At 45.5% G+C, this 20,207-nt stretch overlaps 1 protein-coding gene across 2 annotated transcripts in view; it reads left to right on the forward strand.

Annotated features, from left to right (window-relative positions):
- Positions 1-20,207, forward strand: part of LOC146821411 (uncharacterized) — a 208,022-nt gene that overhangs the window by 156,177 nt on the left and 31,638 nt on the right. For both annotated transcript variants that reach the window (XM_085612354.1, XM_085612355.1), the window contains 2 exons: positions 7,407-7,565; positions 7,648-7,763. In XM_085612354.1, the coding sequence (XP_085468480.1) occupies positions 7,407-7,565; positions 7,648-7,763 (275 nt within the window). The remainder of the gene's footprint in view (positions 1-7,406; positions 7,566-7,647; positions 7,764-20,207) is intronic.

A 20,207-nucleotide genomic window follows, 5' to 3' on the forward strand; every position in this document is an offset into this window, starting at 1 on the left:
AAATATGTGAAAAGTCACTTATCAGGTCATTGTCAGGAAAAATGTGTTGGGCTAGTGCAGCAGTTTTTAACTTGTGGCTCGGTAAACGCCTACTTTGGGGGTATTTAGAAAATTAAATAATATTAGCAGATTAATAACGTATACATAAATAAAGTGATAAACTTGTATAATTGAACATTTTAAAACATTCTGTAAATGTGGAGGAATTTGAAATCGGAGGCTAAAAGTTAAGTTTGTATCAGTAGCTTGCATCCTGGGAGCAGCGCAAGTACAACAAACTGCGTATAGTATGGACAATGGTTGGCCTCCATTGAAGTATCAACAAAAAGAGAGTACATATTAGGAGCAAAACAACACAAGGCAATATGCTGAAGTCACAAATTAAAATACAAATTTAGAAAAGTCCAACAATCACATTAAAACTACAATTTTGATTTCTTCATATTTGTTTCTATATTTGTATGTGAATTCAATAAAATATTTAATCATGTGTGATTTTGTTTGATATACAGTTGTTCCTGTATTTGTGCGTATTTTTTAGATTTGAATGGTAGAAGTTGCTTAGGCTGGAGTCGCTGACTTCCAGTAATGATTCCGTGCGTGTCCCAAGATTCCAGTAATGATTCTGTGGGGTTTCACAGAAGTGAAAAGGTTAAGAAATGCTGGGCTAGTGCACAGTGAGTCAAGTGAGGATGTCCTCTGACAGGGAAATATCACCTCTTAAAGATGAATAGGCCTAGGGCTGAGTCAGTGACAATTAAGAAAATTAACTTCCATGTGTCACATGGGTCTCCCTGAATAGGAAGATATTTAGGGCCAGATATTGCTTTTTGTTATGCGCTAATCCCATTTTAGGAGTCAGAAAATATTTTCCAACTAAAATGGATTCTGAATGGATACTGATCTAATATCTGGAAGAGGTGTGTTGTAAGTGTCCTGTCCAAATACTGAATCTGTATCATATGTATTAATGTTTTGTGACTGAAATCCTGTTTCAAAACATTGACATTTTACTGGCCCCCAAGTTGTGGTGGTTATTCATTCGCAAAAGGAACGGTGTACCCTTAGGACCACTTCCTCTTTGTGAATGTTAAAAAAGGAGGCAGTGATACAGAGGACCACTGTTCACTCTTAAACAAATTTTAAAATGTTTTAAACTTTTTTTTTTCTAATACAGTTTTTTTCCTTTAGGGAAAACACGCTGAATGTAAAAAATAAAATAATAAATCGCGAAAAAAGACACAGTGACCCTAGCAAGCCATCATTCCTGTGATGACCGCCAATCATAGTGATGAGATTACTGCAACAAACATCTTATCTAACAGCCAGAATGCCCAAAGACATGAATGCTTGCTTTACAAAGCAGATGTTACAGTCTGCATTTAAAAATGACTCCATTAATCACTGCTCCTAAAGCAAAACTTTACACATTTTCAAAATCCATCACACATACAGAGACAATGAATCATATATGTGTACATCAGTTTATAGAAAATGTTACATAAGGCAGAGGAGACTACAATGTTTAGTATTCACATGTCATCCATACTGTTATGCACTTTTTAAGAGTGCTTGGACTAGCGAAATACAAACTCAGGATTCAGAACATAACACAGTGGTTTGGATTAACTTTAATAATAACAATTATTTCTACCTAAACAAACCTTTCTCAGCAATATCAGCATAAAATGACTGGGGAAAAAACATAACTTTCTAACCGGTACGATGCAGTTTGCATGCAGCTCTTAGATGGTAATTCATAGCTCACTGTGCTAGATTACGAACGTAATTTATGAACTGCACAGTAACAACAGAATGTCTGTGACAAAATTAGTAACTCACTGAGTTATCCACATAAAATATTGTTCTTTGATATGCATGGTACACGTTCTTTGTAGCAGGCATATTAACCCTCTGTGCTACCTTAGATAAGTGAAAACTGCCACTAGACAATATTTCCATCTTTCTACAGCAAGTACATTAATCACCAGAGTAAACTTGACACTTTTATTGTTGCCCAAAAACTGCTGAATACAAAAGAACCTTTGCCCTGTGTTTAAAACTGCTGCACCACTACAAAACCGGCCCTACTAACAAAATCTGCCCTCACCCTTCCAGCCTCCCGGGAAAACTCCCGCCCAGCGCCAGATGACCGGTACAGCCATTCCAGCCTTGGTGGTGTTCAAAACAGACAATGTCTTGTTGGCCAGTCCACCAGCACTGACCAGGGTGCACATGCTTTGGCTACACTGATGCAGTGTTTGACATAAAACAATAGCAAATAATGTGTTATTAACATTATCTAAATGATGGCTAAACTGCTAGAAGGATTAAACCTGAATTGTGTGCTCTTTAACAGTAATTTCTGAAGTTTTGCAGGACATTTGAAAATCTTGTGTCAACTTCAAAAACAGACAATCTTATCTTACTTTACTTGTTGCTTCTGTTAGAGGTTCGCTCAGGTCCCGCTACTCTCAGGAGTCACAACCACTGACATCACAACAAGGGGAGTCGGAGAGTTAAGATTCTACTTGAGTTGATGTGACGACAGTCAGTCTCACTCTCACGCTACCTGCCCCGTGGCCCTCCCGAGGTCTGACTGTCCGACTCAGTCAGAGAGTGACAGTTAAGTGAAGCAAGTAACTCATGGCCCGGTCGGAACTGGTAGTCTGTTCCGGAACTTGTGTTTTAGTTGGTCACTCACTCTAGAGACTAGTGACACCCACTTACCACGCTATGCAGCAGGCACGAGTCTGACTCGGAGGCCACACTGCGTGTCACACATTCTTTGCAGCAGGCATATTAACCATCTGCGCTACCTTAGGTAAGTGAAAACTGCCCTAGACAAAACTCCCCTCGCTCTCCAGCAGGTTCATTCATAAATTAATAAATCATCAGAGTTAATTTGACACTTATATTGTTGCCCGAAACTGCTGAATATACAAGGAACTTTGCAGTGCTTTTAAAACTGTGGCACTGCTACAAAACCAGTCCCACTAACAAAACCTGGCCCCCATCCTTCCAGTCTCCCGGGAAAATGCGCACCCGATGCCTGGGATGGCCATTTCAGCCTTGATAGTGTTAAAAACAGACAATGTCTTGTTGGCCAGTCCACCAGCACTGACCAGCGTACGCATGCTTTGGCTACACTGATGCAGTGTTCGACATCAAACAATGGTAATTAATGTGTTATTCACATTACCTAAACGATGGCTAGACCGCTAGAAGAGTTGAACTTGAAATACGTGCTCTTTAACCATAATTTCTGAAGTTTTGCGGGGCATTTGAAAATCTTGTGTCAACTTCAAAAAACAGATAATCTTATCTTACTTTACTTGTTACTTCTGTTAGAGGTTTGCCCAGGTCCTGAAGCTCACAGGACTCACAACCACCAGCACCACCAGCAGGGGAGATGGAGAGATGGGTCTAGTTGATTCGATGTGATGACTCAATCAGTGTCACTCTCACATGATCTCACCTGCCCCGCAGCCCACCTGAGGTCCGACTCAGTCAGAGAGTGACAATTAAGTGAGCAAGTCACTTATGGCCAGGCCCCAAACTTATGTTAATTCTAGTCAGTTACTCTAGAGTCTTGACACCCAGCAACCACCCAGCAGGCACAAGTCCGACTCAACTCCGAAGCCATGTCGCGTCAGCGTGGCTTTTACTGCAGCACAGGGGTTGGACAATCATTTTTGCCAGGACCGTCATCATTGGTAGCACATACGCGCTACCAGACTGATGGCCCTGAGGCCTGGTCAGCGGTCCCAAACGCGGTGGTACACATTTGTCACAGACACCATGTCCTCAGCTAGAGTGGTGCAGCAGGTGCACGCTTGCACTTACAAACATGTGCTACTAGCTGCAGCACGTGTAGTTAGTCACTGTCCAATCATGCTCAGCCATGCTGTGCACGCTTCATGCTCATTCGCTCAGATCACTGGCCCAGCCCGGCAGCAGATACATACAATGTATCAAATCTAGGATTGTACTGGCGGTCCAGCGCAGGGTCACCATAGCAACGAGTGAGCCAAGTTCTTTCCCCCACCCAGGCCCAGCTAGCAGCCCATCATGATGTCTCTGCAGGCAGAGCTTCAGCACAGCTGTGCAATCAAGCGCTGCATATACTGAGACTGATTTTATGCCACCAGCGCGGTTGATAAGGCTGACAAATAGCCAGGGGTGGGGTCGCAATGGGTGGCTTAAGGGTCACAGTTGCGACCCCAAATTGATGTCCAATGCACCAGGCCTCCTTTTGGCCTCCTTTTATTCAAGTATCCTGGCTGGAAGCTATCTGAGCCTCACACCTAAATGCAAATGCAATGGAGGGAAAACAAAGGCACACAGCTTGTTATCACCTCACAGGTACTTAAAAAACGCTGCATACAACTGTAAGAATGTAAGATGTGTTGATCTGTCCCGGTATTTACACAAATAACAATTGAAATCCTACTAGTTTGTTTTACTTCTTTTATAGCGCTACTCATCTCAATGCAAGGTGTCAGAACGCTTTTACATCGCACGTCCACTTTATATGACAATAAATCATAAGTATATAAATAAACGTACAGGATGTGTTACATAAGTCAGTGAGAGTTACAAGATGTAGGAGTCACATGTCCCTCATAGCTCAATGTGCTATATTAGAAGGATTACAACTTTTGAACTGCAAGTAACAAAAGGATCTCTGCATTAAAAGCAGTGACCCACTTACTTATCTACATAAAATAATAATCTGTCATCAAGATGTTACATGATGTGCTTTGCAGGAGACATATTAACTTTCTATGTTACTTTGATTCAAAACTGGGACTAGATAAGACACATCTCGCCAGCAGTTTTCTTAACATTTTTATTATTCCCTGGGATTTACTGCGCACACCTAGATCTCCGCAGCGGGTGCCTTAACACCATAAAATGTTTTAAATGCAGACTTTGCTACCAATTAAGCAGAACAGATTTACTGCCACGTTTCTCTTTGTTGGCATTTTCTTTGTGATAAAGTTAAAAAAAAATTTTTTATAAGTTACGGGCCAGATTTTGTATCAAGTTTGTGTGACTTTTTTTGGCACTACCCTGGCACAAAATCTAATTTGTTAAACATTTTAATGCGCTCAATTGTATTCATGATAAGCCTGCTAAACAGGTCTTAAGATCGGATGTCACTTCTTGTGATGTCATACTCACTGAGGGGTAGCTGTTCCTAAAGAAAAGAAGACAGGCCAACCTATTCTGGTTGGGGAAAGTGTTAGGGTGTTCTCTCAATAAGGTTGGGCAGAAGTGAAGGTGGGGGAATTCTTCCTTTTTAACCTAGAGCCCTCACACACCCTTGCGAGTGGCATGCTTCATCATCGGGCGTTGCTCCTCGTGGGGGTGGCGCTGCTGTCCTCCATGGGATCTTTTAAAGGAGACGCCGCAGTTGTGCATGTGGCGGTGTGGGCCGGAGAAGTGAGTGAGTTTAAATTACCTTTGCGGTACCCAGAACCTAATTTTATTCGGGGGACCGGAAGATAAGGTTAAAAGATGTAAAGGATATGGAGAACCTCCTTAGAACAAATGCGGGGGAGGAGTGAGTATTTTACCACTGCTCTCACATCCTTGAAGAAAAATGGGACTTTAAAGAAGTGCAATTGGGTCAACATATTTCACGCTACATACAGGTCCCTAGTGGATCCAAGAGCGCTTCGTCAGGACCGTGTGGTGAAGTGAAGTGGAAATAAAATATAGGAGTCAGGGAAGAGACGCCCTATACTCCTACTATACCTACTATCTGGTGTCAGTGCATCTTAGCGCTGACTGGAATATCTAACTCGAATTCCATAGCCCAAACCCTATCTTATGGATGGTTGGCCTCACCGGTGCTCAACGGAAAGTGCGTGTGATTATATTAAATCACCTCGCAGGGAGCTGTTTACCTACCTCTCCATTCACGCCCTCAGTGAGTATAACGCTTGTCTTTGGGAGCATTGGTACTGGACCTACTATTTCCAATTAGGCTCCCTGTCCCCAGCTCTTCAAAGTGTGTTGTGACTTCTTGTGACGTCACTTCCTTGGTTTGTTCCCACCGCTTCTATTTTTTAGGACTTTTGCCCTGCCTAGAACATATACTTTTGAAAGGCTTCTAATATGTTACTAAGTAGAGGTCTCACTGGAGGCACCCTCTTATCAGAATGGACATCTCATGCAATTCTCCAAAATGGCATTTAACTGCTTTTTATAGAGGAAAAATGACTTTTGGGTTTGCTGTTTTAGGCCCGATGGTTACAAAGGTTGTTTGCTATCTGTACATAGTCTTTGGGAAAGGGTCAATCCCTAATTGGTCAAACTGTCCCAAGACAGTGATTGGTGATCCGTTTCTTTACGAACTTGCCTGGAATGTGCAGTGTTTTGGGGGGCGGAGGGAGTTAATGTAGCGCGAACTTGACAAGAAGGTATCGGAGTGCTTTACATGAGCACAAGTTGCGTTAGACTGACATATTCATTTTGTTAGGCACAGGTAGACTCCGTGATTTGCCCAGAATCAAGGATGAAGAGGACCCTTGCAGTGGCTCGAACACGGTTCCCCAGCTTCAAGGTCGACCGTTCTAGCCTTAGGCCATAATATCCTCCGCCCTAGGTTCACAAAGTGCTGATAATTTTGTATTGCGCTGCTGGAGTCTTTTTCGATAATACTGCCCTGATCTGAAAAAATATAGATATTATTGTGTGACAAAGAAGTCTTAAGGAGTGTGAATCAAGTGTGGAAAACAACCTCAAAGCTTGTATGGAGGTAATTATACTAATCTTTAGATTTTGTTTTGTTTTTTTAGAAATTTCACAGTATCAGTTAGGGAGACATGAGCTGGAGGTATGCGAGTGGTAGTTTAGGCCCTGACCCGATAGCTCTGGGCATTTAGCTTCATTGTCAAGGTGAAAGAGCACCACACAGTGAGTATCTAACCACTATAACATATAAGGCATTGGGGGACATGCTGAAGACTACAGAATTAGAATGTTTTCTGGCTACTGTTAACGGGATCCATGAACTGTGGCCATAAACTTCTCCAATTTAAATTGCATTCATAACCCCAGCTAGACAACACAGGATACAACCCGACCAAATTTCATTTTCACTTAAACTGTAATGCAGAATATATCTCAGGTTTCTTCATCTGGCCTGGTCTTACCCATTTATACTAATCATCTTATATATGAATGATTTAAGTTTAATATAAAGATTTTTTTTTAAATGTTTCTGGCTGATGGTTAGTTTTATTAGGAAAGGTCTCAATCTTGGGAGATCTGATTCCATGTTCATTTGCTATGCTATTTTGATATTTTGTTTAAGTTTGCATATTGGTAACATCTGTTATTTTTACAGGACTTATACTTTAATGCTGATTTTATTTTACTGTCCCTAAAAATAGAAAGAAGAGTATGCCAAATCCATTGAGACAGAAAAGAAGGGTCACAGGACGACAAAAAAGCAATTGAAAGAATGCGAGAATTTAGTGCAGGACAAAATACAACAGATTGATAAAAACACAAAGCACTATGAACAATTGAATCAAGAATTAAAGAAGCAGGTTAGTTTTGTGAAATATATGCTTTTTGTTATGGTAAGCTCCCTTTCCAGTAGTCGTCTGATCTGTTGACTCTCCTCTGCAGCATGAAGAGGCACTGGCAGCTGTAAAGAAACAGAATCAAGCTGATTTGAGCCGGAAAGATGAAGCTATTGCCAAATTGAAAAGCCAGATTTCAGATATATTTAAAGAAAATTCATGGTACTATTGAGACACAAACTTCTGAATGTTGCACCAGTTTTATATAGTGACAATGTTGTGCTTGTGTAAAAGGGCCAAGAGCCTACCTATTGCAAATTTTCTGAGCACTGATGACACGGGGACAGGTACCGTTCCTATTCTGTTCTTTTTCTTAGGTGCCCCATTTCATTAATTATTTCCTCTTTTTTCTGGGGGAACTTGTCTCTCACCGTGTTTTCCTTCTCTGTCCTGGACTTGAGTTCCTTTCTCATCCCTTCACTTCCTGTCCAGTCCCTCATACAGGAAGTGGTGTCCTTTATCCCAGCCTTAGAACGGGGAGTCTTTAGCTTTGCTGGATCCAGGTGTCCTTTGCCCGTCTCCAGCCCATGCTGATCTCAGAAGGATTGTGTTTCCTCTGGTTCATTGTGAGGCATTGATAGAAATTATCTAACGAGAGAAACTAAAAAAGCTAAGAGAACATGTTTTCAGTTTTGATGGTTGAAGCTATATTCTTATACAAAAAAACATATTTAGCAGAGGGTATGCAACATAGGGGTTAGGCAGGCTGGATCCATGTCAGGGACGTAACACAGGCCCCCGCGTTGCGGGGGGGACCCCCGCGCTCCATGGGCCCCCTCACTCAGCTGAGCCAGTAAGCCTGAATGTAGTGCACACACGGCCTCCTCATAAATTAAATGGTGCGCGGCGCGTGCATGGCACGCCACAGCATCATCTTCATTAATTAAATGGCCCTGCCCCTTAATCAGTGGTGCGAAGGCCCGGGCCTCGGCCGGCAGGGCCTCTGGGCTCTTCATTAATTAAATGTTGGGTGCGCTGTGCGCAGTTGTCTCCGCTCCTGCGCAGTCTTCAGCGTGGGGCATAGAGGGCGGGGCTGGTGACCAATGCCATTGTCAAGCGCATTGCAATTAAAAGTGCGCGTGACCTGACCTGTGAGGTGAGGTGAGGTGAGGCATCCTAGAACCCAGGCCAGCCAGAGACTAGTGAGAACTTGGAAGGACTGTGCGGCCGCCTGGTATAATTAATGTAATTATTACTAGCCCCTGCCTGGCAAGCCTTGCCCTCTTCTGCTGCCCGCTCGCGCCTGCCTGCTCTGAAGCTGCAGGCCGGGCCTCAGGTAAGTCTGTCCGAGGCAGGAGCGGTGCGTGGGTGGTGGTGGCAGGTGTCTCAGTGTGTGGGTGGGGTGGGGGTATGAGATCATAATTTAAATTTTGAAATCGGGGCACCATGGTGGGGCCCGGTTGGGAATAAAAGGTAAAACATAATATAGTGTAGGCCAGGGTGTAACAGAGGCCCCGCAGCATTGCGGGGAGCTCTCCAGGGTCCCCACTCTCAGCGAGCCAGCAAGCCTCTTAATTCATTAAATGGTGCGCACGACTGCCGGTTGTGTGGGGTAAACTTGTTCTGTAGGGACTTACTTCCTGTGTTGTTACATACATGTGGACATCCTCACTGAGACGTCGACGGGAGGTGTAGATCTGCCTCCATATTGTGGTTTACAGCTCAGAGACTGTATTGGGACCCTGGACGTGTAACTTGTTAGCAGAGGCCGAATGGACGGACTTTTCCAAAGATAAGTACAGAGGTTCCTGGAAAAAACAGTTTTGGCGAATGTATTTAAGATGCAAGTGTTGGTTTCTGAGATCTTACCGATGTCATATTCCATTCATGCTCCTGTCAGACTGCAGATCTGCAGAAGAATGACTGCCTTGTCTGTCATTTTCCACTAATCTACTGGGTGGCGAAGGGCAGGCGTGACGTTTCACCCAGGTGGGAGTGAGGCCTCCCGTGGGTGAATCTAATAAAGAGAAACAGTGGCGGTGGCATGTCCTTCAGCCCGCCACTCCATTCTTTTGATGTGTTTAAATAGAGGCCTTTCTGTTGAGGTCAAGCACATCCTGCCAGTGCATACGGGCGGGGTCTGCTGTGCCTGAGGTACACCAAGGTACCCACCCTCATGAGCAAAGGAGCGGGCTCGGCCTGGGCCCGAGGGTGGGTGCTAGGCAAAGAGGGCAAGTTGCCCGGGCCCCAGCCGGGCCTCTGATTGAGGCTCATCATGTATTAAATGGTGCGCACGCCTGGGCCCCAGCCGGGCCAATGAGGCTTTTTATTATTTAAATGGTGCGCCCGGGCCCCGGCTGGGCCAATGAGGCTTTTCATTATTTAAATGGTGCGCACGGCCGGGCCCCGGCTAGGCCTCAGATTGAGGCTCTTCATTTATTAGGTCTCGGCTGCGAAAGGCTGCGCTTGCGCAGTCTCGCTCCGAGATTTAATGAGTTTGAGTGACTTTGAGAAGAGGGGCTTGCACCCGCCCCTCTTCTCTCCTGTTCTCCATTGGCTGGCCTCTTAAATGCTGGCCAGCCACTGGAGAAGAGGTCCAGTCACTCCGTTGAAGCCCCGTCCTTTTCGGATCGGGGGGCGTGTTTTTTGCGAGAAGTCTCAGGGAGGAGACAACAGCAAAACACGCCCCCAAATCCGAAAAGGACGTGGCGTTTCTCCGAGGCATTTTCTGCTGTGCCTCGGAGAAAGGCGGTGGTGTCCCGGCGTTGCTCCCTCACCTGATCTCCTGGGCAAGGATTTTATAGTGCGGCCTTTGTAGTGTCAAGGCTGCTGTGCTAGCGCTTATTAGGGGTATTATCTTGGCGGTACACCGGCAGGCTCCTATATTTTTCATGTGAATAGCGCTGCTTCTGGTGTGCAGTTTTATAGAACGAAGACTCGGCCTGGGGCATCGGAACGTTTTAAACGAGCACTGGTTACATTACACAAGATCGGGTGTTATTTATTTTATTTCTAAGCCCAGCGAGATTGAGTGAGTTGTCCAGAATCCCAGGATGCAAAGCTGACGCCGGGACTCGAACCTGGTTTCCTAGACCCGTAGTCACCTGTTTTGGCAGGAACGCCAGATCTCTCATTGTTTACTCGGCACTGCCAGACCCTTTGGCGTAGGTTGCTGTCCTGTTTGGCACTGACTGGCCAGGTACAAGCTGGAGTCCTGCCGGGCGCCGTTTACCGTTTTAATTGCTTGGGGAGTTGGTCACTCCCAGCAGATACACCGATCCGCACGCGGTACGGATCCGGTAACCCTTGACTGGTAACGCCCCGCAATGAAATGCCGCGTGTGTTTCACAACTCCACATTACGTTGAGGGATGCTTCCTTATCTGAAACCCGAGACTGCCCCGCGACAACCTCCACTCTCAAGATGGCACCCGCTGCCGGCCAGTATAACTCCGCCCTGTATCCAACCTTAGACTAGGAAACGAGAGCAGAGCTGGGAATGGAAACCGAAAGTGCTCCGGGGCTGAGCGGGTGCCTGGGCTTCTCGCTGCCTCACTCGATGCAGGCGGGCACAGGCCGGCATTCGGCCTAAGAAGTCACCCGGGCCAACCATGGCACAAAACCTCTAAGCCCCGGACCTCCAGCGACCCGCGGAAGCCGTGGCCTATCACCAGCCTCCCGCCGACCCACCCGGCCATGGTCTATGGCTGACATCCGGTTTGGGGAACCGGGAACCGAGCGCAGATTTGCATTGGCCCGGACACGCCCCGACTCGGAAGCAGAGAGGGGCACCGGGGCTTGGATTCCAGCTCCCCGAGGCCGCCTCCATGACTTTCATGACGCCGCCACACACTGTAAGAGCTCAACAGGTAACTGGCGCGTGGGCGGGAAGTAAACTACGAATGCAGAGGGTACAAAATGTATCCTAAAACCAATTCTTGTTTTGGTTGCTGGGTCGCCCATCCTAACCCAGAGAACCCTCGTCATGCTTGTAGCTTAAGTTATAAGCTTAATCCTCCACCCTGTCCACCTCACCACCAGTATCCACCCACAGTTCACAGCAGTGCTTCTTAACTTATCTGTGGATCCCCACTTCACTATTGGAAGTCCGGGACTCCAGCCACACCAGTTTCTACGAATTGATCCTCAAATACACTAAACTACACAAGTATCCATCAAGCAAATACACAAGCTATTAACTGCTTTCTATAATTCACACTAAAAATGACACAAAACGAAATTGTATTTATTGCACACCTTGCCCTACACTACACCCATTCTTATCAACCCGCTCACCCCCAATCACCTATACCCTTCCACCAACCACCCCACCTGCCGTGACCGCGCCCACTCTGGCAGAGTGTGAACATATCACCCCTTTGAATCGAAAGGGGACCCAGCTCTCCCTGTCTTTTGTAGTATTTGTTTATAAATGTTTATACATTTTATTAGTGTTTGCGTAACATATGTCAACCAGAAAAAGTGGCCCATAAGGGGGCTCCATGCACTCATCTGAAAGGAGGTCTCTTTATCTTAAGCTGGCCCTGCACTCCACAGATACATCCACCCACCAGCCGCCTTGCTTCCTTCGGAGGGAGGCAGGCAGGCCCGGCAGCGCCCTCCTCATCCCCCCTCCTCTGAGGCCACAGGCCTGTTGCACCCACACGAAAGAGGCGTGAGATACCCGGCACCAGACACCATGAACATTCTCCAGAAGCTCTCCGCGCTGGGGAGGCAGATGAAACGACACCCCGGGGTGAGTGCGGCCTATCACCCTGTGCCCCTTGCTCCAGGCTTGGTCTCATGACCAGCTGGCCCTGTAAGGTAGCTGTAAGTTAGCTCAGTGGGTTCACTTACTTGCTGACGAGATTGGTCTGTAAAGGGTCGATCCCGGGTGGTACTGCTCAGCCTTTCATCCCCACCTATCCCATAAAGTAAGCCACCTACCCCATAAAGTAAGCAAACAGTTTGCTGGGTGATTATATTCCTGTTAACTGCGGAAAGCAGACCAGTGGGTCTGCGTGCCTGCTGCGCAGATCAGTGCCATTAGAGATTTGAGTCCTTCGGAAACAAACAAATAAATACCATGACCAGGAGCTTTCGCAGTCAAATCTGCAACCAATCGCAGGAAGACAATTTAGTGCGTAGCATGAACTCTTGAAATGGTCATTCATGACATTAAAAAATATGAACCACCTGTCATTTGTAGCGCATTCAGCCAAAGCACCCTATATAGAAAATATGTATATCGGCAGTGATCACTGGCGTTATTTCACCTTCTTCCCAGACCACTTTCTCCCTCTCCCCTATTTTGCTTTAATATGTCATATACAAATTTGTCCTCGATTCACACAAAAAACATTCTGTCCGCCCAATGTTACTACATCCAAAGGACGTTCCTCTGAAGCTTAATTTTGAGAAACGTGCTTATTCTATTTTTAAAAATGCAGGCACCACGCATCATCTCTTCTTTGTCAAGTATGGTATTAAAGGTAATTACTTTAATTTAAAAAAAAAAGTAAATAAATTGATTTGTTTTACCGGAACATTAAAAAGCGGAAGCCCCATTGCTATCTCTTTGAAAAAGTTGCTTTTAGCTCTTTGAGACGTGAAAACGCTATAAATAGCAATTTCCACTGTGCGTATCATATTATATGGTAGTATATTATATTACCTCAAAATGTTGTTCTCATTTTGTTCATCTCAAGTGGCTCTGTGTGTGGGTGCAAATGCAATAGGTCTCGCATTTGAGAGTGATTAAGCTATTGACATTGTAAATAACAATGCCAATAGCTCTAACTTTACCAATGCCGAGACCATTGCATTGTAAATGCTTGTTAAATAGTGCACCCGCCCGAACCAATGAGGCTTTTCAATAATAAAATGGTGCACACCCTCCAGGGGCCCCCTCACTCAGCGGAGCCAGCAAGCCTCTTCATATATTAAATATGCGCACGCCCGGACCCCAGCTGGGCCAATGAGGCTTTTCATTTATTAAATGGTGCGGACGCCTGGGCCCCAGCCAGGCCTCTGATCTTTGAGGCTCTTCTTCATTAATTAAATTGTGCACACGCCCGGGCCCCGCCCGGGCCTCTGAATGAGGGTCTTCATTTATTAAATGGTGCGCACCCCCCGGGCCAATGAGGCTTTTCAATAATTAAATGGTGCGCACGCTCCTGGGACCAGAGGCCACCCTCACTCAGCGGAGCCAGCAAGCCTCTTCATCATGAATTAAATTGTGCGCACGGCCTCCTGCCTCCTCATTAATGAAATGGTGCGCGCACGCCACGGCAATATCTTTAATTAAATGGTGCGCGCGACCGGGCCATGGCCGGCAGGGCCTCTGGGCTCTTTATCAATTAAATGTTGGGTGCGCGGCGCGAAGTTATCTCCACGTCTGCGCAGTCTTTAGGGTGGGGCATAGAGGGTGGGGCTGGTGACCAATGACATTGTCTTGCCATTGCGCAGGGCAATAAAAATGCAGGTGACTTGTGAGGTGATTGTAAACCTGTAAAATCAATCATGTATTGTGCTTTGGATTTCTATATTCAACAGTGTTTGAACTAAAGTAGTCTCCGAAGTCACCTCTTATAAGGTCTACCTCACTGATGCAGAGAGAAGACACAGCCCATTCATCTCCCTTCCGTTAGCTCTGGAATACCTTTTCACAGACTGCTCCTCTCTTGATGTGCTGTACTACAAAGGCGTTACAGCAAACAAATGATGGACGGAATGCTGACCATGCAAACATTCTCCCCCAGTCAAAAGATCTGGGTTAAATCCATCGTTCTTTTGTCCACTACACCACCCCAGTTTGGACCCAAACATATGCAAATCAGTCTGACCCTGTGCCTCATGGGACCGTCCAGAACGAACTGCCAGGCCAGGTCCTCCCTGTTCCAGAAACAAGCATCCTGGGACCGGTTTCACCCTTCTTCAGGGAGGACATGGCCTGGCAGTTGGGCTGGACTGTTCCCATGGGGCACAGGGTCAAGACTGATTTGCATAAGGCTGGGTCCAAACTGGAATGGCATGGTGAGCAAAAAAACGATGGATTTAGGCCCAGATCTCTGTATTGGGGTGAATGTATGACATTGTTCTGCATTCTGTCCATCAACAGTTCTTTTTGCATTTGTCACCCCAAGTGGAATGGGTATGCTCAGATGTGAGTCCCGTGCTCTCCATGCCACTGGAATCAAGCTATTCTGGCTGAAGAGGGGCGAAACCCCGAAACCGGTCCTAGGATGCTTGTTTCCAGTCCAGGGAGGACCTGGCCTGGCAGTTCGGGCTGGACTGTTCCCATGGGGCACAGGGTCAAGGCTGATTTGCATATGGCTGGGTCCAAACTGGAATGGAATGGTAAGCAAAAAAACGATGGATTTAGGCCCAGATCTCTGTACTGGGGTGAATGTATGACATTGTTCTGCATTCTGTCCATCAACAGTTCTTTTTGTACTACAAAGGCAGCCTCCTCGTTGTCATGAGGCACAACAAGGCACCATATATCTTCCTCATTCCTTAATCTGCCCCCCCCCCCTTTGCCACAGACTTGTTACTGCTTGCCTTTCAACACTTATGGACTGCATCCTTCGACTTCCTTATCCCCCCTCCAAACTCACTGCTGCAGCACCCATCTTAAAGTAAGAGTTGGCCACTGGACTGCGCACAAGATTCACGTTTTTGATTCACTTGCTACCTCACACCGAAAGTCAGATAACATGGTGGAAGAAAATAGTATTGAATACATACACTGTTTGTTCACTTGATGTACAAAGGGCATGCCTTGTAGCTTTGCCTTTGTCTTTATATGTTCGCCTGGTCTATAAAAGATACTTATTGTAGCATTGCTGACCAATAGACAGCTAATGAAACACTGGTGAGAAATGTATGCTGACTAGCCTCTCCCTTTGAGTAAACTTCGAGACTTTGCAACTGCCAGATTTTGGCTATTGACAACACATTGATTGTGTAGGAAGAGAAAATTTGTAGCATGGTTCCATGAATTAAAGATTTTTTGACTACACCCATTCTCCAGAGAGGTGAAATGGTAATCATTTTTGTTGAGAAAGACATGGTGGCTATCTTACTTGAGAAGGGAAAGGCAGTTCCTGAGACAATAGGATCGCTCCTTGGCATTGTTCTGTTTGCTGCCTCAGTTAAAAAATCTGCTTTTAGAGTGTTTCCCATTTTCCCATTAGGACTTAGAGAAAGACAATATAGAGGCATTTCATTTAAATGGTGGAGGTTTCAAATAAAAAAAAAAACTAGATTTCTGGGTGGTAGGGCAAAGTGGTAGGTGGTGGGTCGAGCCGCGGTGGGGGCCTCTATGTGCTTGCAGGGGGGGAGACTCTCAAGTTTCGTTATGCCACTGATCCATGTCACATTTTTGGGATAACCACTGTCTGTGTAAATTTGTTCCATTAAATTGTTGTTGCATCTTATAGGGAAACCCTGAAAATCTGGCCTGGAATTAGCCCAAGTGAACGCATATCAGACAGCCTTGTTTTAAGTGAATAGCCATAATCAACATCCTCTTCTAACAACAACTTGTCCTGTGAAATGAATTTCCTGAATCCGGCAGGAGAAAGAACAAAGAAACAGTGTCTAAGTCTAAGTCATAAGCTCATGCATACTTGTGTCTCACCAGGAGGACAGATGTTAGAGATTACGTGATCTTGGAGCTTGACTGGTGTTACTTGAACATGAAATACCTTGAAAAAACAAGAGACAAGGGCATTTTGCAAAACAGGAACGGCTTGTTTAACCCCTTCCCCGCTCATGACGGAACCACTCCGTCATGAGCCACGGGTGCGCTGTGCTCATGACGGAGTGGTTCCGTCATGCTGCGGCTGTTGGCGGCCGCTCCTCCCACGCGGCGCTAATTCCCCGCCTGTGCGGGCGATTAGCGCAGTGGGTGGAGTCATGACGGAACCACGCCGTCATGAGCACAGCTCACCCGTGACTCATGACGGCGTGGTTCCGTCATGAGCACAGCGGCGCCGTCAACCCCCCCAACCCCCCTAACGCTGCGGCGGAATTCGCGCCGCAGCGAAGGGGTTAATTAAACATAGTGGCTGAGAGAACATTTACAGGGTCTGAGGACTGTCTCAATTTACAGTCGGTCTGTGGCCTTTTTTTATACATTTTATAGAAAATAATAAAGATTTCCGAGTTTCCATATATGGTTAGGAATGTAAGTTGCTCTCTTTGGAGTCATAAATTAATTGTCTAATGGAAAATACAGGTGGGCCTCCACTTTGCATCGACACAGTGTGGCAAGTGGGTAACGTGTCCAGATGTCCATCATGGACAGCGTGTGATCACGGAGTGTGCTTTGTCCTGATTGGCTATATGTTCCTAACTCATGTGGTATTTGACTTTATGGTGTTTTAGGAGCGTGCGTACCCCCTCCGTCCATATGTGCTTTATTGGGGCCAATTGTTGTGCCTATGTGTGGGATGGATCTAAGGTTTCCTGTTTGTGTGTTTGTATGCAGGCTATGGTTGTATGACATTACCATGCATGGAAATACATTGCAGTACTTTACCGCACATATATTACCCCTGTTTTTTCCCACGCATATAGATTTACATTGCATACCTTTACCACAAAATTGTCAGTCTTTTTAAGGTATTAGTAAGTTATATATATCCTAATCCCTAAAAAATACCCTTACTACCCAATTCCTTTATCCATCCCTAAAACCTTAAACCCCTAAAAATACCCTTACCACCCAATACCTCTACCCACCCCTAAACCCTAAGAAATACCCTTACGACCCTATACCCCTACCTGTCCCTAAAACCCTAAAATACCTTTATAACCCTATACCCCTACCCATCCCTAAAACCCCCACCCAACCCTAAACTTTAAACCCTGATCCAACATCAAACCATATATATATATATATCTCACAGCTGCTGTGTTGAAAGTTTTGGCGTGATCTGTCTAGCGGGAGCCAATAAAAGCTGGTCAGAGCCACGCCCCCTTTCTCCACCACTCTGCAAACACCATTACTACTTTAAAAAAATATAGAAAGTCACTGAAAAAAATAAAGGTTACTGGGACATTATAGTTAGGCTCAGGTTTCACTTTACAAAACCAGTGTAAATCAGCAGTTCTAGTTAGCTGAGCTAACTATAACTCGCGCCCCCGCAATGCACTGCTTATGACATCACATATTACATCACTCATGACATGGTCAGTGACATCACTGATGACATCACTCAGGATATCCACAGAAAGCAAATCAGCAGCCATGTTAGAACAGGCAAATTGGTCTGCCCAATCAATCCTCCATATCCAAATCACGAGGAATCCCAGACATTTGATCACAACCAGGCATTGGCCAGTCCATTAAAAGGAAGAGAGAGAGAAAGTGAATAAGAAAAGCAAGTAGGAAGAAAAAAAATGGCAGGAGACCTAAAAAACAGCAAGAAGGAACTCGTAGAATATAATTTACCCCCCAAACATTTCCAGGAATGCAGCTAAGGCTTTTAAGCAACTTAATGAAAAAAAACACTGAGACACTGATCTCAGACCCATACTTCAACATAAAAAGGGCATCTTGGTTCATGCCCTTATATTCTTCACAAGAAAGCCGGCAAAATGGCGCGAGACTATAACTAAACCATTGAACACACAAGAAACAAAAAACATACCATACGGCGTTAAGCTACTGATCGCTCCCTCTCATAGACTAGGAGCTGCACTGAATATAACAATCTATAAAAACGGTACTGTACTCATTCAAGCAAAGGACACAGATCTAATCAAATTTGACGAATACTTCTCCACAATGATAGAAAAAGTCGATTATTCCACTTGTACGAGAAACCAACAAAGCCCCGGCGCGAACTCAATTACACATCACAAACGAGTAGCAGCGCCAGGATTGGCTTAGAGCAGGGTTACTCGCCGGCCACCTGCCCATTAGGAGACCGAGGGTTGTGCCTTTGATCAACCCTCGCTCTCCTAATGGGCATGCGCCAGCCAGAGCAGACACTTGTGCGCATGACTGGGCAGGGCAGAAAAATTCACCAACCTTCACCAGTCATGCATACCTGTGGTGCTGCCTGCCCCTAGTCTGACAATGCATCATGCATGTCAGTCAACATGACGCCAGACCGCCCAACCCCTTCAGACTCTGAAGGGGGTGAGCGGTCCGACGTCATGCTGACTGACATGATTGTCAGTTCTACCTCGGCGTCTCTGAACTTAGGTAAACTGAGTCAGTTTAATTAAGTTCACAGACGCCGAGGGAGCTGCAGGCGCGGGCGACTTGTGGGGCAACGGCCCAGCACCCTAATGGACGCACCGCCACTGCTTCAACACCATCCCGCATTGAAATTCCAATTCCCGCACGAATGATCAGGTCAGCCTCCATGCTAGGCGCTAATTACCACACTCACCAAGAAATTGTTCGATGAAAGCTGAGACAGCCTGCTATGCCACCAAACAATGGGGATTATTCTACAACATCCACCCAACCGCCATTCAACACTCCACTAACAATTAACTCGCCAGACAGTAGGAGCCCACCTCCTAATCTAATAAAAAGCCTGAGTGTCTCCCCCCGGGATAGAAGAAAAACTAGAAGCATATTTATTGCCGTAGCCAAGATAATGGTCAGTAAGTAATTAGATGGTGAATTACCAAACAATCAGTCATCAAGTCTCCTGAGCACATCCTTCATCCCCCTGCTCCTGCAGTGATCCCAGGTACTCAGAATCTAAATTCCAGTAACCTACTACAAACCATTTGCAAAGCTATACTTGGTCTGAAGAATATAGCGCGCCTCACAGAAAAGTAACTATCCAAATTCAAGAGTATTCAAGAGTCAGAACTCTCAGTACATAACAAAATAAAAGCTACACCACTGTCTCTATCAAACAGGCAACATCATCCACGCAAACTCCCTAGTTATCGCAAGCACAACTGCAATCCTATGAACCTACTCAGACCACAACTAACCTTTGTAACAAGAATGATGTAAATGTAATCAGCTCAGTCCCAATCAACTCCTTCAGAGAAGTCAGCTCCAGGTACAAAAAATTTAATATAAATAACCTGAAGTGAATAGCGCTAACCACCTCAAATTAAGACACCATCCTGGATTCTCAGAAATCACTCACAGGGCTACTAATCAATTGCTGCTCAGCAGTGAAACAGACGTCCGACATCGCTGATCTTATCTTGAGTCAGGAGATCAACGTAGCGATCCTAACTGAAACATGGCTCACTGAATCTTTCTCGCCATGTTTGGATCTACTGGTGCCATCTATCATTGTGAGACAAGACAGGCTAAAGAGAAAAGGAGGTGGTATTGCAGTCATTCTTCGCTCGGAGCTCTTGGTTACTCCTTTGCCTGCCGACCCATGCATTCTATCACACTCCAGGCAAGAATGAACCTTTTATCAACCACTTAATGGAGATCATCACAGCAAACGCCTCCCCACACTCCAATGACATATTCCTTGGGGACTTCAACTCACCCAGGAACGATTCCAATGACAGCCTGGTCAACATCATCAAAGACTTCCTGGCAGATCAAAACCTAGTACAAGCCTGCACGCTTCCAACACATGTGAAAAACTCCACGCTAGACTGGATCATATCCAAAGATAAAGCCGTGAACTTAACCTCAATCATGCCTTGTAACTGGTCA

This window comes from Triturus cristatus, chromosome 6, assembly GCF_964204655.1.
Source record: "Triturus cristatus chromosome 6, aTriCri1.1, whole genome shotgun sequence".
Taxonomy (NCBI): domain Eukaryota; kingdom Metazoa; phylum Chordata; class Amphibia; order Caudata; family Salamandridae; genus Triturus; species Triturus cristatus.